This window comes from Furipterus horrens, unplaced genomic scaffold, assembly GCF_987537825.1.
Source record: "Furipterus horrens unplaced genomic scaffold, mFurHor1.1.pri manual_scaffold_8, whole genome shotgun sequence".
Lineage (NCBI taxonomy): Eukaryota > Metazoa > Chordata > Mammalia > Chiroptera > Furipteridae > Furipterus > Furipterus horrens.
This window is the reverse complement of record NW_028327178.1, coordinates 37,965,168-37,990,207: the sequence shown is the minus strand read 5'-3', so window position 1 is coordinate 37,990,207 and position 25,040 is coordinate 37,965,168. Positions and strand designations below refer to the sequence as shown.

Here is a 25,040-nt window from a genome sequence, read left to right as displayed (position 1 = left end):
TCCCAATGAGCCAACGTTGCAGGTTCAGTGCCCAGTCAGAAAACATATAGGAAGCAAGCAAAGAATGCATGGATACGTGGAACAACAAATGAATCTCTCTCTCTCTCTCTCTCTCTCTCTCTCTCTCTTTCTCTCTTCCCCTTCCTCTCTTCCCTCCCCCCTCCCCCTTTCCTCTCTCTCTTCCCCTTTCTCTTCCTTCCACTCTCTCTCTAAAAATCAACCAATAAAACATATAAAGGTGAATAAAGGTGAGGTAAAGAAAAGTACACAAAGAAATAATGGAAAAAATTTCAAATTTGGTGAAAACCATAAACCCACAAATCCAATAAGCTCAGAGAGCTTCATATGCAATAAACATAAATAAGGCAACATCAAGGCACATCGTGATTAAATAATGATGCGAAAAACCTTAATAGCAGACAGATAGAAAAAACACACATTACAAACAGTGGAACAAAGATAAGGATGACAAAAGCTTTTTTGTTGGAAACAATGTAAGTGAAAAGATAATGAAAAGTATTGATAGGGCAAGTATTACCCTGATACCAGAATCTTACAAAGAAATTTTAAGGAAATACCAATATTGCTCATTACATTTGCTCTGTTTATTCAGAGACAGTGATTGTTTATGTAGTCAATGTGATGGTATCTACAAAAAATAACTAGAACTAATAAATGAGTTTAGCAATGTTATGGGATTCAGGCTAAATATGAAAAAAAATTAACTATTTCAATGTACTAGCAATGAGCAATTGTAAGTTTAAAAAAATTTAAATACCATTTTTAATAGCATCAAATACATGGAATACTTAGAGATAAATTTGCCACAACATGTGAAGGTCTTGTACACAAACAACTACAAAATATTGTCAGTAGGAATCATATAAGTCCTAAATAAATGAAGAGATATGGTATGTACATATGTCAGAAGAATCACAATTACTAAGATATTCATTCTCCCCACGTGGATCTGCAGATACAACTCACTGCCAATCAAGGCAATGTTTTTGTAGAAATTGACAACCTGATTCCAAAATGTAAGGCACTTAGAATTGTCTAAACAACTCTTTAAAAAAGAGCAAATTTGGAGTAGTAACACTACCTGATTTCAATATGTATTATAAAGTTTTAATAATCAAGATAGGTAGTATTGGCATAAAGATAGGTGGATAAAATAGAGTCCAGAAATAAGCCTACATTTATCTGAGAAAGTGATTTTTGACAAAGGTACAAAAGCAATGCAGTGAATCAAAAACAGTCTCTTTTAACAAGCAGTGCTCGAACAACTGGATATTCATATGCAAAATAAAATGGACTTCATTCATATCTTGTACTACATACAAAAGTTAACTCAAAATGGGCCATAGACCAAAATATAAAACCTAAAACTGTACAACTTCTATAAGAAAATATAAAAAAAAAAACTTTTGACCTTTTGTTAGACAATGATTTCATATATATAACACCAAAAGTCTAATCCTCAAAAGAATAAATTGTTAAGTTGGACTTCAACAAAATTAAAAACCTCTGGTCTTCCATAGGATGAACAGATAGGCCACATACAGAGAAAAAAATTTTTTTAATCATATATCTAATGAAGGAATCGTACCCAGAATATGTAAAGAACTTTCAAACTATATTATAAGAAAAAAAACCCAATAGAAACTTGGGGAAAAGATTTAAACAGACCCCTCACCAAAGAATACAGACTGATAACAAATAAGTACATTAAAAGATACTCAACTTCATTTTCCATTAGGGAAATTCAAATTAAAACCACAATGAGATGACCATGCCACGCGCAGGTGAGGATGTGAAGAACTGGAATTCTCACACACTGCTGTTGGAAATGAAAAATGATGCAGACATTCTGGAAGACAATTGACAGATTTTTTAAAAAGTGAAACATATACGTGTCATATTATCCTGCCATTCTGCTTCTAGGTGTTTCACCAAGAGGAAAGGAAATAGTTGTCCATATAAAGACATACACATGAAAGCTCATCATAGCAGCTTTGTGTATCAAATAAAAACTAGAAAGAACCCAAGTTTTTCATCCACAGATGAGTTGATTAACTGTACTATATTCATTAATGGGATACTACTCAGCAACAAAAAGGAAGGAACTATTAATATATGCTCCAACTTGGATGAATCCCAACTCAGGTATGCTCAGTGAAAGAAGCCAGACAAATGGTATATACTATAAGATTCCATTTATATGAAAATCTAGAAAATGTAAACTATAATGACAGGAAAAACAAAAACAAAAACAAAAAACTGGTGGCCAGGGATGGGTTGGAGCATGGAGAGGTGGGGGACAGGAATGACAAAGGAATGGGAAGAAACTTTTCATGGTTATGGATATGTTCATTATCTTAATTTGTGGTGGTATTTTCACTGGTTTATACATATGTGAAATTTAGTCAAATAGTACATTTTTAATATGTGCAGTATGTATGTTATATGTCAATTATACCACAAGCAAGCTTTTAAAAAATGTTTACGATAAAACTTATCACAAATAATGCTCCTAATCTTTAGCTCTTAACCTTGGCCGAGATGACTTCTCACACATAATTCTTTGCAGAGGAGGCAACATCTCCTTCATTTTTGGTGGTAAGCCAAGAAGTGAGCAAATGCTTTAATCATAATAATAGCTGCAGTTCTAGCTCCTGGCTCATAGGAAGTACTTAATGTGTGTGTCACAATAATACTCTGGGCTTAGTAGTAATATAGATCTAAACATTAAAAAACTGTAAAAATGTGATTTTCCAGTAAGTTTTAATTAAGAGGTGATGTCTGTGAAGCACACTGCATGTGGCAAGAGCATGTATTTCTTTCAAATGCACTGAAAACAACCTAGGAACATCTGTGCAGGGCCTACCCTGCACAGGGTCCTGAGAGCAATGACTCAGCCAGTGACTCAGGATCTGACTTATGCCAGGAGCCATCTACCTGGAAATGCTGAGCAGGGTAAAATCAAAATGGCTCTCAAAATGCTCGCCTCTGCATGGAAGTTGGATACCAGAAGGAAATCAGTTTAATTCATGCAAACACAACTGAACTAAAAAGAGATTAACAAGAGTTGCTATAACTCACAGCAAATACTTAGTAGCTGCAATTTTCATTTGTACTGCTGAGTTCAATTCACAAAAACAATAATAATATTTATTTAACATCTGTTATGTGTCACCAGTATGGTAGTCATCTTTAATGCTGTTAAGCATTGGAATAAATTATAGGAGGAAATGAAATCTTCTTTCCAACAAGTCTTTATCATTTGGATGCAGAATATGTCTATACAGAATGAGATACATGTAGACCTTTCAAAAACCAAAGAAATGGAAAAGATGACCAGCTAAAGTGCCTCCTTGTCTATGACTTATAATCAAGTCTTCATGACCATCACGTCTCACATAAAACATTCCGAAGCCACTATAGCATTTCTCCAATGTCTGGCCCTGTAATTCAACATGAACAACCTAGAGGTTAGGTCAACCATTCAGTTAACTTGATAGAGTAAGGTCACAATGAATCGGGGAAAATGTATTTGGAAGTTTTTCCCTACAAATGAAATATCATGGTCACCATTCATTAAACAAATAGTTACTGAGTTCCCCCATTGTCCTTGGTGTGTGCAGTGGTAAACAAAACAGACATATGTTCTCTGACCTAATGAAGCCTATAGGGCGAGGGCAGACCAAAAAATAAGTACATAATGATGCATTGCAATAAATCAAAAGATGCGTGTATATACGAGGTGGCAGAGAAAGCTCAACATACTGCCTGCATGTAATGTTGGTTCTCTCCAGAAACAACAAAGGCATTGCTACACTGCTTTCTAATTGTAGCAGCTTTTCTATGTTTTCGAATTAGTAGTAATTATGTGCATTTGACATTTCTGTGCTTGGAGTGCAGCAGCCTGTTTAACAAGCATGGCCTGCTTCTCCCACAGCATAGCTATTGAATAATTGGCAGGCAGTCCAGACTGACGTGCCACACGCAGAGCGGGAGCCTCAGCCAACCACTTCAAGCAGAAAGCCTGTGCTCCTGGGAATGCAGTACAGAGAAGACTCCCCGAGCTGCATCAGTCTTTTAATCCCATTTACACATATAGGTGACCCACAATTGCATATATAGGTTCTGAGCAGAATTGGGGAAGAGAGGGAAGAGTTTTGCTATAACAGTGACAGAAGTCTGAATTATTTTCTGGTTCCTTTCTTGTCTCTCCTGAATACTTAACCCCCCCCTGGGGCTGTATCCTGCCACTAGCTTACAAAGGCCAGGTCCTAAGAACTCTCCTCTCTTGCTCCTAAGAAATGCCAAGTTTCTTTTATGATAACTGCTTAATGAGACAGCAGGAATGATAAGAAGAATGAAACTGTTACATCATTTTATGTTTTTATCATGCATCTCATTGCACTGGTTAAATTCATCTCTGATGTTAAAATACTGCTGCAAATTAAGGATATAAAAAAGACCTTTCAGTATGAAATGGAAAAGAAGTATAATTGAAAGAAATGTTTCGAGAATGAATTTATAAGATGAGACTTTCTCAGTGCCATTTTAAAACATTCCTGCTAATACAATACCAGCATTTCTACGGTAGTCAAGTTAGCAGAGAATATCTACAATGCTATAACGTCTACACATATTAGAGGTGTATTATATTTATCCATAAATATCCACTGCATTGGATATGACTCTGTTACAAAGTATGAGACCCCTTTTTGACATGAAATAATTTCGTAGACCCTCACCTACAGTTCTTGTACTTCTACTTGGTTGAGAATATGTGAAAATAACCCAAAAATCACTGTAAGTTTTGGTTCAAGCTTTTATAAAGAGCAAAAGTCAGCCCTCCAGCTGTGCGCTTTGGCCTCTTGTCTTCCACTGCCTTTGAGTGAAATGGCAAATCAAAATTCACTTTTCATAAATATTTAAGTAATGTCACACTTAGCAATACCGCTTTGGATAATTACTGAAAGGCATGCCATATTATAAGCCAAATGTCCATTTAAAAAAAATGATACACCAGTTTATCTCAGGAAGTATAATGAGAAGAAAGAAGAAAAAGGCAAAAATAAAGGAAAATACTGAGAAGGACCCAGTTTGACAATAGAGGGTTTGGTAGTTCTTATGACATCACCAACAATCAATCAGACTTGATATTAATCTTGAATGAACTGTTACAATTAACAAAGCTTTCACATCTGCAATGCACCTGAAGAAATTCATTTTGGAAAACACTTAAAATTACCAGGAACATGAAGCTCTGAAACAATATGGCAATAAAATAGCAGGAAGTAAATGAAAGCAAAAAAGAGGGAAACAGCCAGGGCAAGAAGTGTTCTAGTGTTTTCATGATCAGTCCTTAGATATTTAGGCTGAAGAAACAGAAGAAAAATAAAGACATGTGTCTTCCTCAAGAAATATCATTTTATTTTGTGCAATGGTTTTCATTTGTTTGTAATAATTATGGAGATGAAACCAATCGTAGTCACCGAAGAAAACCAGCCCATCAGTGTGATCAGCAGATGACTTGCAAACACTTAGGAACTTCGGTTATGAACTTCAAACAAAAACCCAGGAGAGCATTTTGTGTATGTCCAGGAACCTGGAGAAACAAATGAAAATGAGACCTGGGGTTTTCCTTAGCCTGGTCTAACACCGCAGTGCACTCCACATTGCGGGGCTTGTCCCCACACACTGATTTAACAGTACTCACATTTCTCAGGAAATACCATTTGTCAGCCCAGTTTCAAGACTTTAAAAAAAGTCTCATTATGCTGGGTAGCTCAGTAGGCTAGAGCATCATCCTGATATGCTAAGGTTGTGAGTTCAATCCCGGGTCAGGGCACATACAAGACTCAACCAGTCAATGTGTAAATAAGTGGAACAACAAATCAATCTCTCTCTCTCTCCCCCTCCCTCTCTCTTTTCTTCCCGCTCTTTAAAATCAATTAAAAATTTAAAAGCCTCATTACAATGCACCCAATATTGGCACTCATTGCCCTGCTGTGCATTGGATGACTGTTTCTACTGTGTATGATGTTCAGCAGATGAAAACATAGGGGCAGCAGAAGCTATAAAATGCTTTATTACCGTAGACCTCAACCTTGACTGTACTGAGTCATCACCTGGGAGCCTTGCAACATGCTGACACCTGGATTGACCTCTCTCTTAGCCCTGTTTTGATTTTATTGGTCTAAGGAGCAGCTTGGGCATCAAGATTGTTTTCCCTTTTTTAAAATAATTATACATGCACTGGAAGTTATGATTTTTTCCCTAATGGTTACATCTTATATAACTATAGTTACTATATTAAAAGCAAGAAATAGACATTGATACAATGTGTGTGCATCATTCTATGCCATTTTATCACATGTATACAACTACTACTGCAATGAAAACATAGAACTATTCCATCATTGTGAAATCGTCCTTGTACTCTTGAACTTATCACCCAACCTCCTTCTCCCTAGCATTCTAACAAACATTCATCTGTTCTCTGTCTCTATAATTTTGTCATTTCAAGAATGTTATGTTAATGGAATTATTCAGTATGTAACCTTTTGAGATTGGCTTTTTCACTCAGCATAATATTCTTGGAAGTCATTCAAATTGTTGTGTGAATCAATAGTTCGTTCCTTCCCATTGCTAAGTGGTGTTCCATGACAGTTTGTTTAACATTCACCTGTTGGAGGACATTTTAGTTGTTTACAGTTTGAGGCTATTGTAAATAAAGCTGCCATGAACATCTATACAAAGGTTTTTGTCTGAACATGAGTTTTTCATTTCCCTGGGATAAATGACAGGAACACAATTGTGAGGCAATATGTTAAGTACACGTTTAGCTTTTTAAGAAACTGCCAAACTGTTTTCTAGAGTAACTGTCCCATTTTACATTCCCACCAGTAATGTATAAGAGATCAGATCTAATTTTGCTACATTCTTGTCAGCATTTGGTATTACCACTGTTTTATTTCAGCCATTCCAATAGTTGTATAGTGACATCTCATTGTGGTTTAATTTTTGTTTCCTTCATGGCTAGTGATATTGAATATCTTTTTGTGAATGCATTTGCCATCTGTATATCCTCTTCAATGAAATGTCTCTTTTGTCATTTACCCATTTTCTAATTGGATTTGGGGACGGGGGGGCAAGTTTCCTGTGTGTTGCTAATATACAGCCAAGTTTGGGAAGCACTGCCTTCTTATAACCTCACTATGTGGTACACTCTAAACTTAAGCTATTGACCTGTGTTAACCTTAAAATAAAGCCAGTGTGGGGAGGCCAGGCCAATAAAAAATGCCTGCAGTCCAAGGGAGGGACCTGAAAGTGATTTCCTGGAGCTCAGGTTGTCTGCAAGTACTCACCACAGGGCTGGAAGAGTGTCTGAGACCTCCAGAGGATAATGCTGGAAACAGGGACCAGATAGCTTTTGCCTCAGAATCATTATGCATGTATGTATGCACATGTGTGTAAAATGGGAATTCCAAGGTCCCAAGCCTCAGACCTACAGAGTCAGAACTTTTGAAGATGGGGCCTAGAACTCTGCACACATAGATCAGGTGGTTCCCATGTTCTCAAAACTTTGAAACCGACCTTACCAAAGGAAGGCTGGGGGCCCAACTCTCCACTGCTGGAGAGTGTCTTCAGGGCACAAGTGGCTGTCCTTCTATCAAGAAATTGGTTTTAAGAGGAATCCTTTTGACTGAGTTTGGGGCACTGAAACTTGTGTTCTCCTTCAGAGACACGGAGGACAGAGAGAACGAGAATAGTGTGTTTGCCCACTTTCCAAGTGTTTCCAGAAGCAATTCTTATATATAATCACACCTCTGTGTAGAGGAGTAATCATTTATAGTATTCAATAATGGTAATAATAATCATTAACATTTATAGAGTACTAATTATGGGCCAGGCTTCTTCCACACACTAGCTCCCTTAATCCTGATAAAAACTTAGTAAGAGGTTGTTATATTCTCCACTTTGTAGAAGAAGAAACTGAGGTTCAGAGCATAGTCTGGTCATTTGCCTGAAGTCATAAAGTGAGTAGAAAACAATTGAACTGTTTTCCTTTTGGAATTTCTCCTTTTTTTTGTGTTTGGTGCACCCCAACTCCTGCTATTATTATTTTCAAAAGACCTACTTGAAACTCGTTTTTGTTTTTGTTTTTGAAAGAGCCATTACAATTCATAAATATATTTACATCACCACTTGTGCCCTGGAAAAATGCTATGCTGAAGTTGCATTTCCCATTTTTCCTCTGGTCTAGTACTGCAATGTGAACTGTAAAGGTCAAGCTGGTACTAAATGGACTGAATCTCTCAGGAGCACTGAAGTGGTAAACTACTGTACAGTGTTAGAAATTATTTCCATCCTGCTACTCAGGTATCTGTAATTATGGGAGAAGACGCCCCACCTTTTAAATACACACTTGCAGCCTCAGCCTCCATTTACACAGCCACCTATAACCCGGCTGGTTCAGGTGAAAGCCCTTTTGTTTCCCAGCTGACGTCCTGAATCATCTTGGACGATTGCCTCAGTTATCTGTGTAGCTTTGAAATAATTGGTGTTTTTGTAGCATACCCAGTCTCTTTGTTCATAATTCCTGGTTGCCTGCCATTTTATGTCTTAGAGCCTCAGGGAAGCTGAGCTGTGAACTTGCAGGTATGATGAGATGGTTTCCTCCTTTGCCTTCCCAGGTTCTAAACAGAAGGCTTCTTCCAAGGCTCCTGCCTCTGGGGATCAAAACAAATAGAAAACAGAACCTGAGGCAAAGCTTCAGGTGGAAGGCTCTGTCCCAGAGGGAAGAGTGGGGCGAAAGAGAAGTGGCCAAGGAAAGCGTGGGAGCAGTGCGGGTTGCTGTCTGACTGTGGGGCCGGGCGCCACAGACACCACACCTGGTGCTCAGCCCACAGCGCTCTCTGCGTAGGCCGGACGGAAACACCCTTCCCTGGAATTGGTGGTCACGGGGAGGAAGGGAGAGGAGTTTATCTGCTGGTTCTCTCCATCTCTTGACTCTCATCTCTCAAATCTAGGCCCACGGGGATTTAGCTCTCCCTCAGTTCAAGTTGTCACCTGGCCCCTCAGAGGAGCTGCGGGGCAGCCGTTTGCTATGAGCCCACAGCAAATGGTGCTTCGCGTGGGTCCACCAGTGGTGGGAGGGGCCTGTGCCTCTGCAGTCCCCTCAGAGACCTGCACCTGTGTCTCAAAGCTGCTGCGGCTCCCATTCGGTGGGCATGCTAGCAGCTGTGCCTGAACTGGCCCCCAGCCCTGTCGCTGGGGGGAGGGCTGTGTCTGCAGATGGTGGCAGAGATAAGGCCGCAGGCAGATGAGATCAAGCAAATCTGAATAGGCACAGAACTCGGGTCCAATTCTAATGCAATAGTTGAGTGTCAGTCAGGCTTCTTGGTCACAAGCCATGGACAATCTCTAGCTTTCCTAAACCAGAAAGGAATTTATTGTGTGTACATTTAAGAGCTTTCAGAGACTGAAGAACAGGTCTTACAGAGCAAGCAATGAGACTGTATCACTGGGCAGCAGAAACACTGGCTCACACACCCCTGTCATGGTGGCAGAACCCTCCTTCTTACCCATCCTAACATCACCGCCTCCCCATGAGACTACACACCATTGACATGCCTTCAAAATGGCAGAGGGAGTTGATGTTCATTATGGCTTGACTTGTGTCCCCCACTCTGCTAAGTTCCTATGCTGAAGTCCTAACCCCCCAATACTTCAAAATATGACCTTATCTGGAGATAGGGTCTCTGCAGAGATAATCAAGCTAAAAGGAGGTCATTAGGGTGGGCCCTAATACAGTATCACTGGTGTCCTTGTAAGAAGGGAAATGTTGGGCACAGAGATATGCATTGAGGGAAGACAACATGAAGAGACGTAAGGAGGAGACATGCCAAGGAGAGGGGCCTGGAACAGATCCTCCCCTCATAGCCCTCAGAAGAAAACAACCCCACTGGCAGATAATAAATTTCTGTTGTGCAACAAAGGACCCAGTTTGTTGTCCTTTTTTATGGCAGCCCTAGCAAACTAATATAATGCCAGAGAGCCAGGAAGAAAAACAAAGAGTTTGTTGAGCTTTCTGTAGATTGCTCAAGCACTTTGATGTGCATTACCTCACCTGGCAGGGCTGGCGCCGTGGCAGCAGACCCATGCAGTTACACAGGGCCCTGCTCTCGGGAGCACCGGGCGCTTGGTGTAATGCTCTGCTGTTACTGTCCTGGAAGTCTTGATACTTTTTAAACAAGGAGCCCTGCATTTTCATTTCTCAGAGACCCCACAGAATATGTAGCTGCTCCTCTCACCTGGTTATCATAGCAAGCCTGTGAGGCCCATAGAAATTTTATCATTATTTGTGTTTATTGATGATGAAACTGAAGCTGGAAGAGGTTAAGCAACTTAGATCAAGGTCAATAGTACTATCCAGAGTTGAATCAAGAACCGAGGTTTCTTGTGCAATGATCTCTGTATTGCATCCAATTTTGAGATTCTGCAACTCTAGAACTCATCCAAAAAGTGAGAGAATTTGGAGTTAAACCTTGCACAGTTGCCTTGTCTCCACTCAGTTTTATTGACTAAAGTTTAACCTGTGAAGCCAGGCTCAGTATCTTCTGGATGACCCTTGATGTCCCTGGCCTTCGGATTAAGAAATTCCTCCACCAGCCTTAACTGGTGAGAGCATCCTTTGGTTTGGTCCTCTCTATTCTACTTTTATCTGTGTTTCTACCAGGCACCACCTCTCTGGAGAAGCAGAGTTCTTGCCTGCATGGGCCCCAGGTCCACCTGGCTTGGGTTCAGGTAGAAACTGCTGACCTCAGGCCACTGGATCTGTTCCCTTGGTCATGGGAACAGATCACCAGAAATCACTTATTTAACCAATTTCTTCGTTCTAGATATACAGCCTCTTGGCTTTCCTGGGATAAACCAACTCTTCAAATCTGTGTATTGTGGAGTTTCACCATCTCTGCCAGTCTATCCCCCACCCCACTTCTCTTCTCTCTTTGTCTCTCTTCTGTCCTTGTTTTACTGACGCTCTTCCATCAGGCCAATGGTCCTGGTACCTTGACTCTCCTTTGATTTTTCCTAACTTTTTTCTCAGCCCCTGCTCCACCACAGCTTTCTTATAGTTTCTCAGTTCTTCATAGTTCTGCTCCCAGCATCAACATACTCTAGAGATTTTCAAGTCAGTTACATCATCAGTGTCCTAAAGAAACATTTAATAAAGTTGTGCTTAGTTTATTCTTGGGTTCCTCTCAAAAAGATCATTTTCCAAATCCACTAATATTTTGGGAAGAGGTAAGAGGAGGTTTTGAAATTTTTTAACTTTTCATTACTACAGAATGGAACATTGGAGGGTGAGGTGTATGTATGGTAATTATATTTTGTTTGTTGCATATTAATCCCCTGAGGTAGACATTAAGTTGTGTGCCTACATTCCTCTCTTTGGAAACAACTTCTTCCCCATTCTGTGTGAGTCTGGTGGGGCTATTAGCCAGGGTGCTCACCCTCCTCACTGCCTCCCAATATGACTGAGGCTGGACAATCAGAGTATTCTGTCCTCCAGTGAATTTTTTTTTTTTTTTTTTTTTTTTTTTTTTTTTTGGCATTGCCATGTGACTCAAAGGGCACCAAGCAGAATCATCCCTGACATTGGGTATATAGAACCTGGAGAGAGAAGGTCTCCCTTGCTCTAGAAATGGGTAAGCATGGAGACCAATGCTCACAGAAAACTGAAAGTGGAGAGTGGGATCTAGAGTTAGAGACTACAATTTGAGAAAATCTTTAATTTGGGTTACTAGCTCAGAGTCAATAGAGACTGAGTTGACCAGAAGCCATTTACAGTTATAACTGCTGGTGGTAATGAAAACTCCAATCTGGCAAAGAAGAACCTTGAATGGCTCATACCCTAGAGTGATAGTTCAAGATGGGGGATAGTATCACTTTCAGGACTTTTTTTTTTTAACCTATGAGGATTTCTGTATTGTTATAAAGCTTGGGAGATGCTTTTTGCATTGTTGCAATGTGCAGAGTAGTCCTGCAAAATGAATTGTCCTGTTACCTGCTCTCCCACCGCAGCAGAGAGAAAGGCTCACCTGTAAAAGAGAAGCAGAATCCTGGTGTCCCTTAGTGAACACAGGTATCCAGCCCAGCAGATGGATACCTGTGATCCACCCTCAGGCTGTAGTTTTTCCATTTAAGCCCATTTAACTTGGGTTTGGTCACTTGCAACAGAAAGAGAATGACAATTTCACACATTAGGGAGTAACAAGTGCTCTGATTTTCTACAATTGCCTCTCATAAGTCTCTAATCTTCTTCACGTTAAATTAATCTTCTATGTTAAATCATGCCCATCTACCACAAATCTGACCGTATGATTCCCGTGCCTAAATTCCTGACTGGCTCCTCATTACCCATCCACTCCTTAGCAAGGCATGAGAAATCCTCGAGCCCCGACTCCTCCCCGCTCCCCAGCCTCACCCCTTGCCACTTCCTGCCTCATGCTCTATCTACCTCCTAGAACAACTGCACGGTCTGACGATTTCTGCTGTTACGTATGTCCAAGCCATTGCTCATGCTGATCACTCTACCAGCGATACTTTTCTTTCCCTTTTTCTTCCAGACTCAGCTCAGTTTTCAAGTCAGGAAGCTTTCCATGAACCCCCCCACACCCCGTGGCCTAATGCCCCTCCTCTGTGCTCCCCCAGCACACAGCATATACCTCTGTCTTATGACCATTTTACAGTATATTAGATTATCTGTTGGTCTGTGTCTGTCTCAACCATTAGACTAGAATAGTCTCAGATTCAGGGGCTGTGTCTTCTACTTTGTCTTCCACAGCAGCTGGTATACAGTGGTTGGCACATAGTACATCCTTGAAGAAGATACTGTTGAATTGAATTGGCCCTTATTATAGGTAAAATATTCTTTCTGATGTATCTGGTAATGAAGTCACCTTAGTAATCTGAGATGACCTGCAGTTTATATAATGTATCATTCCTGCGCGAACCACGAGTGCACCTATGATAATTTGTTGTGACACTTGTATGAGAAAGACCTCTTCACAGGTAAATAATTTCAAAATTTGCTTGAATTACTTAATGGAACAAAGGCAAACAATAGAATTGCTATCCTAAGTCTAGAGGAACAAAGGCATTTTTTATTTACACAAGGGCATTTTTTTTTCTATTTAAAGATTTTATTTATTTTTAGAGAGAAGGGAAGGGAAGGAAAGAGAGAGAGAGCAACTTCAACCAGCTGCCTCTCACATGCGCCCAACGAGGGACCATCCCACAACCCAGACATGTGCCCTGACTGGGAATCGAACTGACCACCTTTCACTTAACGAGCGACACCCAACTCACTGAGCCACATGGGTCAGGGCTACACAAGGCCATTTTTGTTTCCCAGGCAATTATGGTGAGAGAGGGGGACCCAGACAGTAGCCTTGCTTGAGGGCAGAGGTGAGGGGCTCACCCACTAGAGGCCGTTTCCTCTACAGAAGGTAAACAATAAGATTGCTCCCAATCCCAGGAATCTGTTATTCTTGGGCCTGCTTTAGGGACTGAAGAAACTAGTCCCTGTGGGATCTGGAGATCCAGCTTCCTATCTGTGGTTATACACCCCACTCTCATTTTCCCTTAAGCATTTCACAGTATCCCCTTGTTTTCACTGATTTTGTCTCAGAGGAAATGGCAGGGAGGAAAGGGTGAGGAGAAGTGAAGAGATATGTATTTTTAGCCATGACACAGCTGAATGTTCTGAATCTTCTTTTACAATCACATTTAAAAATAAACGTCAAGAGTTAGGATTTAAGTGATTTCTTAGTATCTGCATTCTCTTCCCTCCTTAATGAGGGCCTGTCTTCTTCTGACTGGTTCCCCTCTGTATAGTGTTTCTTTCAAAGATGGATATATACATCCTTAGCTGATGGAATGCATCCAATTTCTGAAGATATTACGTGAAAAGCCTTTGACTTAAAGGTCCAATGTACACCTTTATCATCAATTTAATAACACAGATGTTCATATCCAAGGATATAAAAATGCTTTACCATCAAAATCATACATTACATTTTGCTTTCACTCATTTAATTCAGACAATAGTTCTGAAACATAAACAGCACTAGGAGTGAAAAATTAGACATGGAGGTACACAAAGATGAACAATAGCCACTCTGCTTTCCAGGAGTTGCCACAGAGACAACTCTTTCTCACGGGGCTGTCTGAGGTTGGCTGACATTAATTAGACTAATCTGGGGTAAAATGCAGATGCTGGGGCTCCACCTCAGTTTTACTGAATCAGATCGTATGTAAGATTGTATGTTTGCCTGTCTTCAAAATACATTTTAAATGTGATATTACTTTTCAGGAAAAGATGATGATCACATAAAACGTGTGTGTGTGTGTGTGTGTCTCTGTGTGTACTCCCCTAGTCATGCCTCCAGAAGGTACTAGGGTTTACTTTAACACCTGGTAAGTGCTCACTATAGCCAATGAGACCCTTACTGGTTGCATGGCCTTGGGAAAATTGTCCAACCTCTTTGTATTTATTTTCACATCTGTAAACTTGGGATAAAGCGCACCCCAAGGGGTTACTTTGAGGATGAAATGGAACAACCTGTGCAAAGTCTTAACTCTGTACCAGGCATTTCTGACTTAGGGGCACTCTTCAAGATCAGATTATTTTTTCATAATAAACTATTTTTCTTTCTACTCTGGATATAAGAAATTAAAAAAAAAAAGAAATCAAACCATGAACTCCCCTGCTTCCACTGTTCTGCACCTGTGGTTTAAAATTATTTCTTTTTGTAAACTAACAGCTTTATCGAAGTATAATGTACATGTTGAAAAATTCACTGTTTAAAATATAGAAGCCAATGGTTTTTAGTATATTTACGTTATGCAACCATCACCGCTATTTAATTTTAGAACATTGTCAAGATGAGTTTTTAATGTGTGTGTGTGTGCCCTCTTTTAGGAAGTGAGATTGCTTAATAATTTCTTAAAAGAGATATACAACATTATTCACGCTAGTGGATATTTCCTCCTCTACATACCTTGGGAGATTACAAATGCTTTCTTTTTAATATTTTTTTCATTTTTTAAAATTCTCTTCTGGAATTGTCTTCAAATTTTTATTCACATTATTTTAAATATTTTCAGTTATAATGGATCATCTTTTGAAGATAAATAGGAAAGTAATAAAAATAGTGATTAGCTCCCTTCAATGACTAATGGGGGAGCTCAAACTGGTTAATATTATTTGGGGCTCAAAAAACCAAGGACTGGCTATAAATCAGTAAAACAAGTGTCCTGGTGTGGCCCGTATATTAACTTTGAAGGTGTAAAAATCAACAAGTTAATAGAAATTCAGTGAATATCAGGTCATAAGGTATATATAGTATTTATTATAATAATTTAAGGAGTAAATCCAAGGATTACATGGATTCTGAAAAACTTTGAATCAAGGTCACGTGGCCTCAATATTTACCATATTGTACTGTGAGTGTGTATCTGGCTACCTGTCTCATCCATAGTAATGAGAAGGCCGATAATATTTGTCTAAATATTGCCAGTATTCACCCCAGTTTTGACACAGTGGAAACACTCAGTACCCCATGAAAAACCAGAGTGTCAAGACACTCAGATCCAGGATATCTATGCATTTGCACAGGTGAGACCTGTGTGGATTACCTGCATTGACAGAAAACTTTTCCTTCAACTAGTTCCTTAAGTTACTGTGGGAAATTCGGTGGTCTCAGTTCTGGGTTAGAACATGTGGATTGTTAACTTAAACCTAGAGCAAACCACAACTGATTTCTGAATAAGGCATTATTTTATATTAGTAATACATTTCTCCTTGCAAAGATAAAAAAGAGCTGACTGCAAAACATGTTATACACACAGAACACAGAGGATTCATTTTTAAAATCTTCATAGCAAATGTTATCGATTTTCTTGTCCAACCCTTCAGAAAATGTTGAAAACATACTAGTGGATTATTGAAGCAGAAACAATTTAGAACCAAATGAAGAATTCTAAAACTTAGATTTTTTTTTACTCTCTATTTTTAAATATATTCTGAAGAAAATCTTCACTTCTTCCTTAGGCTGAAATGATAATAGCAAACATACATAGTTTATATTAGAAATGGTTTACATTAATCATTTCCATATGATGCATCTGGTTATTTCATTGAACAGATTTTCTTGTAGCTGGATACTTCAAGATCATGCTGTTGACAAGTAAGTATATGAACAGAAGGATCCACTGGCTTTAGTTAATATTAGAAAAATAATTGTATAAATTTAGATAACATCTTGCTATTAACAGCTTATGAAGCACTTCCACATGCCCACTATTTCATGTACTTGCCTTGAGGTAGTGGTTGTCTTCATATTATAAATGGGGAAACTGAGGCTGAAAGAGGTTAAAAAGAATTACTCCTGGTCACAAAGTTAACGCATTGTAGAACCAGCATCATAATCTATGATTTAGACTTCTGGCCCAATCTCCCTCCCCCCACACTTGCAACTCACTCCATTGGTAACTCACCCTTACCATCCAACTTACAAACAGATATTGAGCACCCTACTGCATGCTCTAGACCAGCAATTTTCAACAAGTGTGCCATGAGAAATTTTAAACCATGTAATACCTGACTAGTCAGGAGCACTGACCTCATTTTCCTTAGATTGTCAAATTAAAAAAGGACAACAGCCAACATAATGATAGCCATGCCGTGTGAATGAATCAAAATTATACCTACTTTTTTGTCAGAGCAGCAAAAAAAAAAAAAGTATTTTCTGATGTGCCACAGAATTTTAGTATTTAGTTTATGTGTGCCATGAGATGAAAAAGGTTCAAAATCGTTATTCTAGACAGTCCTAGGGAATCTGATTACACTTTAAGATTTGGAAACAAATCCATTCTAAGAAGCCAATTGGAAGGCTGTTACTACTTCTACCCAAAATAGATTTCCATAGGTGGTTAGATGGACATGAAAGGAATCTTCCCTCTTCCTGCAGTCAGGAGAGAGCCTAGTGGTTAAAGAGAACTGGACTGTGCCATTTGCTCTTAGTTAATGTTGGGAAGGATTAATAGTATCTTAGCATAATAAGACCAGCATTGTTAGTGAGAAGTAAGGCAAAGTGACATAATAGAAGGAAAATAATTTTCTTATTTAGGTATTAATAAAAATGCGGATTCAAGATAGAAATTAATCATACTGGCAAGATATATTTGGTTTTAGACGCGCCAGGAGAAAAGCCACTAGTGTACTGGATGGAACTTTCCATACCTTTGACACCTCTCCTCACCCCTAATCCACAGGACCAGAGCTCCGCTTCCCTCCCCAGGGACTCAGCAGACTCAGACCTTGACACCGGAGACAGCCTCTCCCTCTGCAGAGAAGCAAACAGTGGACAGAGGAGTCATGGGCATTTTCCAGAGGCTGCAAAATGTGAACATCATGAAATCAAGGCAAAGGGAGACTTTATTATTTCTGTAAGAAGGAAAAGGGATGGTAGATCTGGGGGACAGCAGATATCAGTGAAAAGCAAGGAGACAGGTTAAAGGGAAGGGATGCAGGAAGAAAGGCTAAAGGAATAGGAAGGGAGAGAGAGAGGAGAGAGAGAAAGAGAGAGAGAGAGAGAGAGAGAGAGAGAGAGAGAGAGAGAGAGAGAGAGAGAGAGAGAAACCCTGTGAAGACAAAGAGAGGGCCAGTATTCCTATTCAAAGACACATCCTACTCAAGGACTGGGCAGAGGGCTTCACTGCTTGAACTACCCAGTGGGAGGAAAATAACCAGAGGAGGGACATCATGACTTCTTTCCCATATCGCCCTTGAATCTATACAGCAGCCAAACAATGGTGTAAAGTCATGCTTCATCCCACTGGGTATTTGGTTTGGTGAAGGCAGATGTGGAGGCACCCAACCTAAAGAAGATGGTCTCCCCCTCCGTCATCAGCACTAGGTCAGTGTGAGTTTCCCCGTCAGAGCCATCTACCCTGCTGGAGAACTAGCCCGGTGAAATTGCAGTGGTCTGCCACATGCTCCCTACTGCAGAGGCCAGCTAGAGAATCACCTGTGAGCAGAACAGGAAGGAACCAGCCACACAGTTTTACATAACAACCTTTGACCTGATTTGCCTTCTATTAAAAGCAGTTAACTAAATGTTCCCTCACCTTCAGTAGGGTAAAAGGGCTGAGTTGATAGTATAGCTTGTGTAACATGAAAATGTAGTGACATTAATTTCCCCGCTATCCTCCTTTTTAGAATTTCAGACATTCTGGGAACCTGTATTTATTTTAACTGATAGTGCAGATTTACAAAAAGATGCATTAAGGCATGACTATTAGCATTACTAAAAAAACTTAATAAACCTAAGCACACACCACCAGATTTTCTTCAGATAATATGTCCTCTAACTGCATTGAAATTGTAATTCCAAGAACTAAAAATCTGTTTAGGAAGACAAGAGTGAAGAGCTGAGAAGTGGAGAGGTAGAGAAGCTAGGTCCTAGTCACAGCTGTAGCCCTGGTACAGTCTCATTTTTGAAAAACCCCCTTCATGAATCAAAAATTTTGTGATTCTGAGACAATTGGGGTCAGATTTGTCTGTTACTTGTAACCAAGACATTTTAATTTAAAAAATCTACTGTGTAGAGAGTCACACACATGTCTAAAACTTTTCACTGATCATTTAGACTTGGAGTTTTCTTTTCATAATGAAATCTCCTGAAGAACCACAAAATGCTGATAATATCCACAAGAGGTATGCAGAAAGAAAATAGGTTCTTTCCTTCACTGGAGGGCTTCTCTCTCTTTTTCCTCTTTCTTCTTTTCTCTCCCCTTTCTCCTCTTTTCTTCCAAAGGAAACACTTGGGTAACTATTAAACTAAAGCCAAGTGCACTGAAGACTGTATTAGTTCTGTAAAGAGGGTGCTAAGAATCTCACAATGTAAAATGTATGGTGCCCTAAGGTGTTAGTAATTAGATTTCCCTTCCTTTTGTAGGCCTCTTAAATATCCACTATTATCTGTTATCATTATCTAGTGAAGAAAACACAATCAGCCTGAATTCCCCACCTGCTAGGTGAACCTTGGACAAATGTCAGTGCCAAATACAGCTGTCACAAGTATAATTACTGGTTCATGTGTTACCTCTCTTCAGGATTGTGAGGCCCATTTTAAGTCCTTTGTATCTTGTATCACAGGGCAAATATTTGAAACTGTCCATGATACTGTTCCTAATGTAACTGTTTTGTATCTGGCTAAATCCAATTTGACACATCTCTGGTGTATAGTACATGGCAAAATTATACTTCATCCACATCACTGCTACCCACCCCACCCTTATATAGGTGTTGGGCAGTTGCACTGGACCCTGCCCCAATCATTCAACAGTTAGATTTCAATAAATCTGTATAACCATAACTTCCTGTGCTCTGTTCTTGAGACAGAACTAGCCCCACAAAGATTGCTTTGGTTTTGCTCATTTGTCCTGCCATTGTTAGCTACAAGGCCCCAGATACAACATGGTGTAACAGTCCCCATGGTGCCATCAATGTCTTGACACCCGCCCCCCCCTTTACAGTAATAGGAACAGAAAAAAACTGCTTGGCCACATTTTCTAGTTGGGGACTACAGGCTTATCTGCTAAGTTTGGTACGTATTGCTCTATTGGCCTCCCTCCCTTGAAAACTAGATTGTTTCAGTGATTTGGGGGTGAATGACTCCACAGATCCAAAGTTCAGGCAGCTTGTAAGCATTGGGCATGTTGTCAGCTCTCATCACCAAAGGCAACGTGTGGCCAGGGCTCCCTCTCTGATCAGAGTCCCTTGTGAGCCACATGGCCAGTCTAGTACCTGCATTAGAGGGCCTTGCCCATGAAAACATACAGATACATAAATTTATTAAAGAACACATGGGCACCTCTGTCACTCGGGATCTGGCACTCAATGCTGTCTTGGTGGAACCCAAAACACTCAACATCCATTGTCATGATTACATTGCTCAAACCCCAACACTCATCTCAAGCTCAATGTCCCAAAAACAAAAATCACAGCCTTTGAATGCCACGAAGATCTGTGGCACTGTTGCTATTTGGGACTAACACTATTTTAAATTCACGAGTGCTTGGCTAAAAAAAAAAAATTGGTCAGCTTGTCAAATCCGTCTCAGATTGCATGAATGCAATGAGTCTGGCATTACAAAGTGGTTTTCCCAGGAGTAAGAATCATCCATTTTCTTGCTTCTTTTGGTGTTCCAATATGTGACTCCAGATGTACACAGGAATTAGCATGGTTTTGTATCCACATTACTTTTAAATTTGTATCTATGGGTGTTGGGAATACTATGTGGATTTAGATATTGGTGGGAAAGATGACACAAATCACAAAATCAATAATAGCAACTTATATGATAAAATTATATTAATTTATAATATTTTCTGTGGTAATTTATTATATTGATCCTATAATAATGCTGAACATAGTATTTAAAATTCATGCATTATCTTGAAACCTGAATATTGCTTTAATTTTTTTTTTTTATCCTCACCCGAGGACATGTTTATTGATTTTAGAGAGAAAGGGGAAGGGAGGGAGGGAGAGAGAAACATCTTTCGTCGGCAGCCGTCCGTCTCGAGAGACGATGGTGTAGCTTCTTAAGAGTCTTATCTGCACCGCCGAGAATGGCTGTGCAGTCCGACTCGGGAGTGACAGTGTCTCCTCCCGTGTTGAATCGACATCTTGCGATGACGCTGGAGTGTCCTCTCCAGTGAAGCTGAAGCTACAGAGCCTGGGCAGGGTGATATGGAGGGTCTGCTGTTGCCCATGCAGCAGACCCCCCCCCCTCTTCGCAGCTGAAGGGTCCAAGGGAAAGACGGAGTCAATACAGCTTGGCTTCAGGTGCGCCGCAGGAGTTGCCGGTGTTGACTACAACGTCAAACCGCCTTAGGGACTCCCATCTATGTGAAAGAGAAACATTGATTGGTTGCCTTGAATGCACGACTGGGTACAGAACCTGCAACCCAGGCATGTGCCCTGACCATGAATCTAACCTGCAGTCTTTTGGTTTACTGGACAATGATCCAAACAACTGAGCCACCTTGGCTAGGGAAAGCTTTAATTTTAAAGAACAATTTCAGTGGTAAATGCTTCAGTGGAACAATTTTACTCCAAATCGAAATAAGTAAACTACGCTATGAGAACTACAATGATTCAAGAAAGGTGGTTTAATTTGACATTAAGACCATCATCTTGATTGTAATAACACTTTAGCGATATTACTTTAAAAAAAGATGAGAAAAATAAACTTAGGGGAAAATATGAAAACAATTTATTTTTCGTCTCCATATTACCCACCCAGAAGACATCACCAGCCCATCATCAGAACAGTCAAACATGCAATAATGACTAAATTCAGTCATCTTTGACATTTGATCCTGTGAAAACCATTGTTTTACACTTAGTTTCATTAGTAGGATAGTATGATTGTCAGGGTAAGAGGAGAATGCACTCAGCTTATTTTATAACTTTTAAATATTTAGGTATATGCCATCTGGGCCACCATTTAGTCGTCTTGTTCCATCGCACAAATGTTAGTGTCGGGCCAGAGGGTGGATGCTGGGATACGGGAGTTCAGTTCCACAGCACTGGGCTCCAGGCAGTGGTCGGGCAGGTGTGTTGGGAGGACCCGGTCCCCACCGCCCACCTGCACGGGGATTGGCTGCCACAGGCTGGTGGGCGGCCACAGGAACGGGATGTAGAAGGGTCTCGGGTCCAAAACGCTGCTCGCCAGCTGCCGCCTGCGTGTCTCCAACCACGCACTCTCGCTGCGACTACTCAGGCGGAGTTCCCCGTGCCCTTTACAAACCTCGTTGTCCTCTCAGGCTTCACCAAGATCCCGGGGTCGGGCCCTTTCGGAAGAGGGGGGTCAAAGCCCAGGCCTCTGGGCCTCGTGGGTGTCCCAGCGGCTCGGCGCGTTAGACCCGGAGGGCTGGGCTAGGGGCGCGGAGTGGGTGGGGGCGCCCGAGCACGGGGGCTGCAGGGAGCGGGGGCGGCGACCGCTGGGGCCCGGCTCTGCAGGGTTAGAGACACCCGGAAACGGATTCGGCCTGGGTGCCCGCGCGAGGAGGGCGTCTGGCAGCAAGCGGGAGGCGCAGGCGGGCTGCTGCTGAGTAATCCCCTGCGGCGGCGGGAGGCGGCTCCGCCCTCCCCGCCGCGCTGCGCTCTGCCCCGCCCCGGCCGCCCGGCTCCGCCGAGCTCCCGGCAGGTAGAGCCAGCCGGGCTCTGGGCGCGCGCTGGGGCCGCAGCAGCCGCCCCACCTCGCCTCGGTGCTACGCAGAGCCTCGCACGCCCATGGCCGGCTCCGAGCAGCAGCGGCCGCGGCGGCGGGACGACGGAGACTCGGCTGCAGCGGCCGCGGCGCCCCTGCAGGACGCAGAGCTGGCCCTGGCCGGCATCAACATGCTGCTGAACAACGGCTTTAGAGAGTCGGACCAGCTTTTCAAACAATACAGGTGACCGACGCGCTCTGCTCCCCTACCCAGGCCACGCGCCCCTCGGGTCGGCCTTACGAGCGAGCTGCTAACTGCGGCTGGCCCTCCCTCTCCCGTTGGTCACTATTCCCTGGCCCCGGTCCCCGCGTCCTCTCCCTCGCTTGAGCTGCAGCTGGCTTCTGCGCCTTTGCCACATCGCCCCTTTCTGCCCCCACTCCGTTGTCCTTTCTGTCTCCGGGACCCGCCGCGCTTCCTCCCCGCGCTCCAACAGTCTCCCCTCACTTTATCCCCTCCGAGAGGGGCGCCCACTGCTTACCCGCTTCTCTCGCGGGTTGCCCTCCCGCCGCCGGAGCCCATTGGTGTTGGGACCTGCGACCGGATGCGATCTGAGGCTGCCGTGAGCCTTGGACTGGCAGTGTTGTGACTCCGGCTCGCGTGCTGCCCGAGCAGCCTTTGTGGCACGGAGCACACCAGCTGCATGATGCCTGTTTCTCGTGCTTCGCGTCACTTTGCATCGTTGTGCATTCCAAACGCTTTTATTGTTTGCAAACATATGCATAATTGCCTTGCCAAGCAGGAATTTAAAAACTCAACTGAACTCTCCTCGCTCCCGTGTCTCTGCCAGTCTTCTAAACGTCAGCCTCCGTATGAGTTCCTAATGCCTTCTGTGTAAGAGTGGAAGGAAGAACACGTGTGTTGAGTTAATTTTCATTCTTCTTTTTAAAAAAATGAAGGAAAGAACTGAAACCTGGTAGCTTTCTCTTGGGTATGGGAGGAGCCTTCACTTTAATTGGGGACGAGAAGCCTCTGCTTTCAGGTTTAGGAAGAAGCAAGTTTGTGATTTGCCCTCTGAATGTTGACAAGTCTCTGGGATGTTGATTTGCTGCTCCCCTGTAAATGTTTAAGTGTCATGTGCTTCACACTTTTTTAGACCCGGTGGTGTGGTAGGAAGGAAAGGAAAGATGTGCAGCTGTCCTTGTGAGCCAGTCTGCAAGAAAACAGAGGAGAGCCCTGGCTGGTGTGGCTCAGTGGATTGAGCGCGGGCCTGCGAACCAGAGTCGCTGGTTGTACTCCCAACCTGGGTTGCGGGCCAGGCCCCCAGTTGGGGGCGCGCAAGAGGCAACCACACTGATGTTTCTCTCTCTTTCTCCCTTCCCGTCTCTAAAAAAATAAATTAAATAAAAAAAAAAAAAAAGAAAGAAAATAGAAGAGAGAGGATGAGATACAGACGCCTGCAGTTTTCAGACCTGGTAGAATGGTGGTTTTTACTGGTTGGAGCTTCCGCAGTCGTAATGGCAAAGCCTCACAGTCTTAAAAATTTTCACTAAAGGCATTATACTTTTAAATTAAGAGTTTTTTTAACCTGAAAATGAGAACTCCTCAGATTTACCCAGAACATTTTATTTTTAAAATATGTAGTCTCATTTTAAGTCAGAGTTTTATCTAGGTGGTTCATGGAGAACAAATCTAAAAGACGTATCCCTGAGTCTCTCATGTATAGTTTTTTAGTCCTCTGAGAATATATGTCATGAAAAAAAGAATAACATCTGACTGTTTCATATAATGTGCTCTGGGTTGTTTTTTAGACTACCAATTTGTGTTGTATGAGATAGAGCTGGAAAGAGTCTTAGAGTCAAATTTACTCTTTAGTTGCTGATCAAGATACTGTGTTTACATGTCTTGATACCACTTGGCTTTGAAATGTTCTGTAACTTATTTTTAATGATAATATTTTTTCTAAGTTGCTTTAATATAGCAGTTAATTACTACTTCCATATTCGTGTATACTGAAAGTATGAAATAACATTTTTTGCTGTTATATTTTACCTAGACAATTTTATGCAATGGTAATAAAGGACAGATTGTGAGTTAGAGGCAAATTTAAACAAAATTTTTTTATTGTTATATTTTATTATTATTTTTTAGATTTTATTTATTTACTTTCAGAGCAAGAGGAAGGGAGAGAGAAAGAGAGGGAAACATCAATGTGTGGTTGTCTCTCACGCACCCCCAGCTGGGGACCTGGCCTGCAACTCAGGCATGTGCCCTGACTGGGAATTGAACCAGCGACACTTGGTTCACAGGCCGACACTCAATCCACTGAGCCACAGCAGCCAGGGCCCCAATTTTTTTTTTACAGCAACAGCAGAGAGGTGCACCTTGAAAGGTGTTTCTCTGTGAGTGAGGGAGGGGGAAGGTCTCCAAGGATAATTTACATTTTAGAGATGGGAGCTGTCTGCTTGTATTTTATTTTTCAATTACAGTTAACATATTAGGTGTACAACATAGAGATTAGACAATTATGTACTTTAAAGCGATCATCTGATAAGTCTACTGCCCTTCTGACACTGTTCATAGTTATTACAGTATTATTGTGTTCCCTAAGTTGTACTTGTCTGCTTATATTTTGAAATGAAAACTGAAGATAAAGAAGGAAACAAAATAATTCCAGTACCTGTTCTCTGTCAAGCACAGTACTAGGCATATTTCCTTATAGTCTTGGTATTCTA

General features: G+C 41.4%; 2 protein-coding genes across 3 annotated transcripts in view; one reads left to right on the top strand and one right to left on the bottom strand.

Annotated features, from left to right (window-relative positions):
• Window positions 1-5,422: 5,422 nt before the first annotated feature.
• LOC150002751 (uncharacterized) lies at window positions 5,423-23,144 on the bottom strand. Of its 2 annotated transcripts, none has more exons than XM_090285714.1 (3): window positions 22,847-23,144; window positions 17,327-17,429; window positions 5,423-5,620 (listed from the first exon to the last, which is right to left on the bottom strand). In XM_090285714.1, the coding sequence occupies exons 1-3, from the start codon at window positions 23,087-23,089 to the stop codon at window positions 5,556-5,558; spliced, it is 411 nt and encodes a 136-aa protein (XP_090141840.1). In that variant the 5' UTR covers window positions 23,090-23,144; the 3' UTR covers window positions 5,423-5,555. The 2 variants fall into 2 exon arrangements, with proteins under 2 accessions (XP_090141840.1, XP_090141841.1); XM_090285715.1 differs by lacking the exon at window positions 5,423-5,620 and adding an exon at window positions 16,401-16,446.
• Window positions 22,270-25,040, top strand: part of TTC39C (tetratricopeptide repeat domain 39C) — a 103,538-nt gene continuing 100,767 nt past the window's right edge. Inside the window, exon 1 of the mRNA XM_090285713.1 lies at window positions 22,270-22,551. Within this exon, the coding sequence (XP_090141839.1) occupies window positions 22,391-22,551 (161 nt within the window). The 5' untranslated portion in view covers window positions 22,270-22,390. The remainder of the gene's footprint in view (window positions 22,552-25,040) is intronic.

Coding starts and splice junctions, on each gene's coding strand:
- LOC150002751 (XM_090285714.1), bottom strand. CDS start 23,089: ATGCATATGTTTGCAAACAATAAAAGCGTTTGGAATGCACAACGATGC. Junction 17,430..22,846: donor GCAACCCGCGAGAGAAGCGG/GTAAGCAGTGGG, acceptor GCTTCTCTGCAG/AGGGAGAGGCTGTCTCCGGT. Junction 5,621..17,326: donor GGTGAGGAGAGGTGTCAAAG/GTATGGAAAGTT, acceptor TTGTTTCTCCAG/GTTCCTGGACATACACAAAA.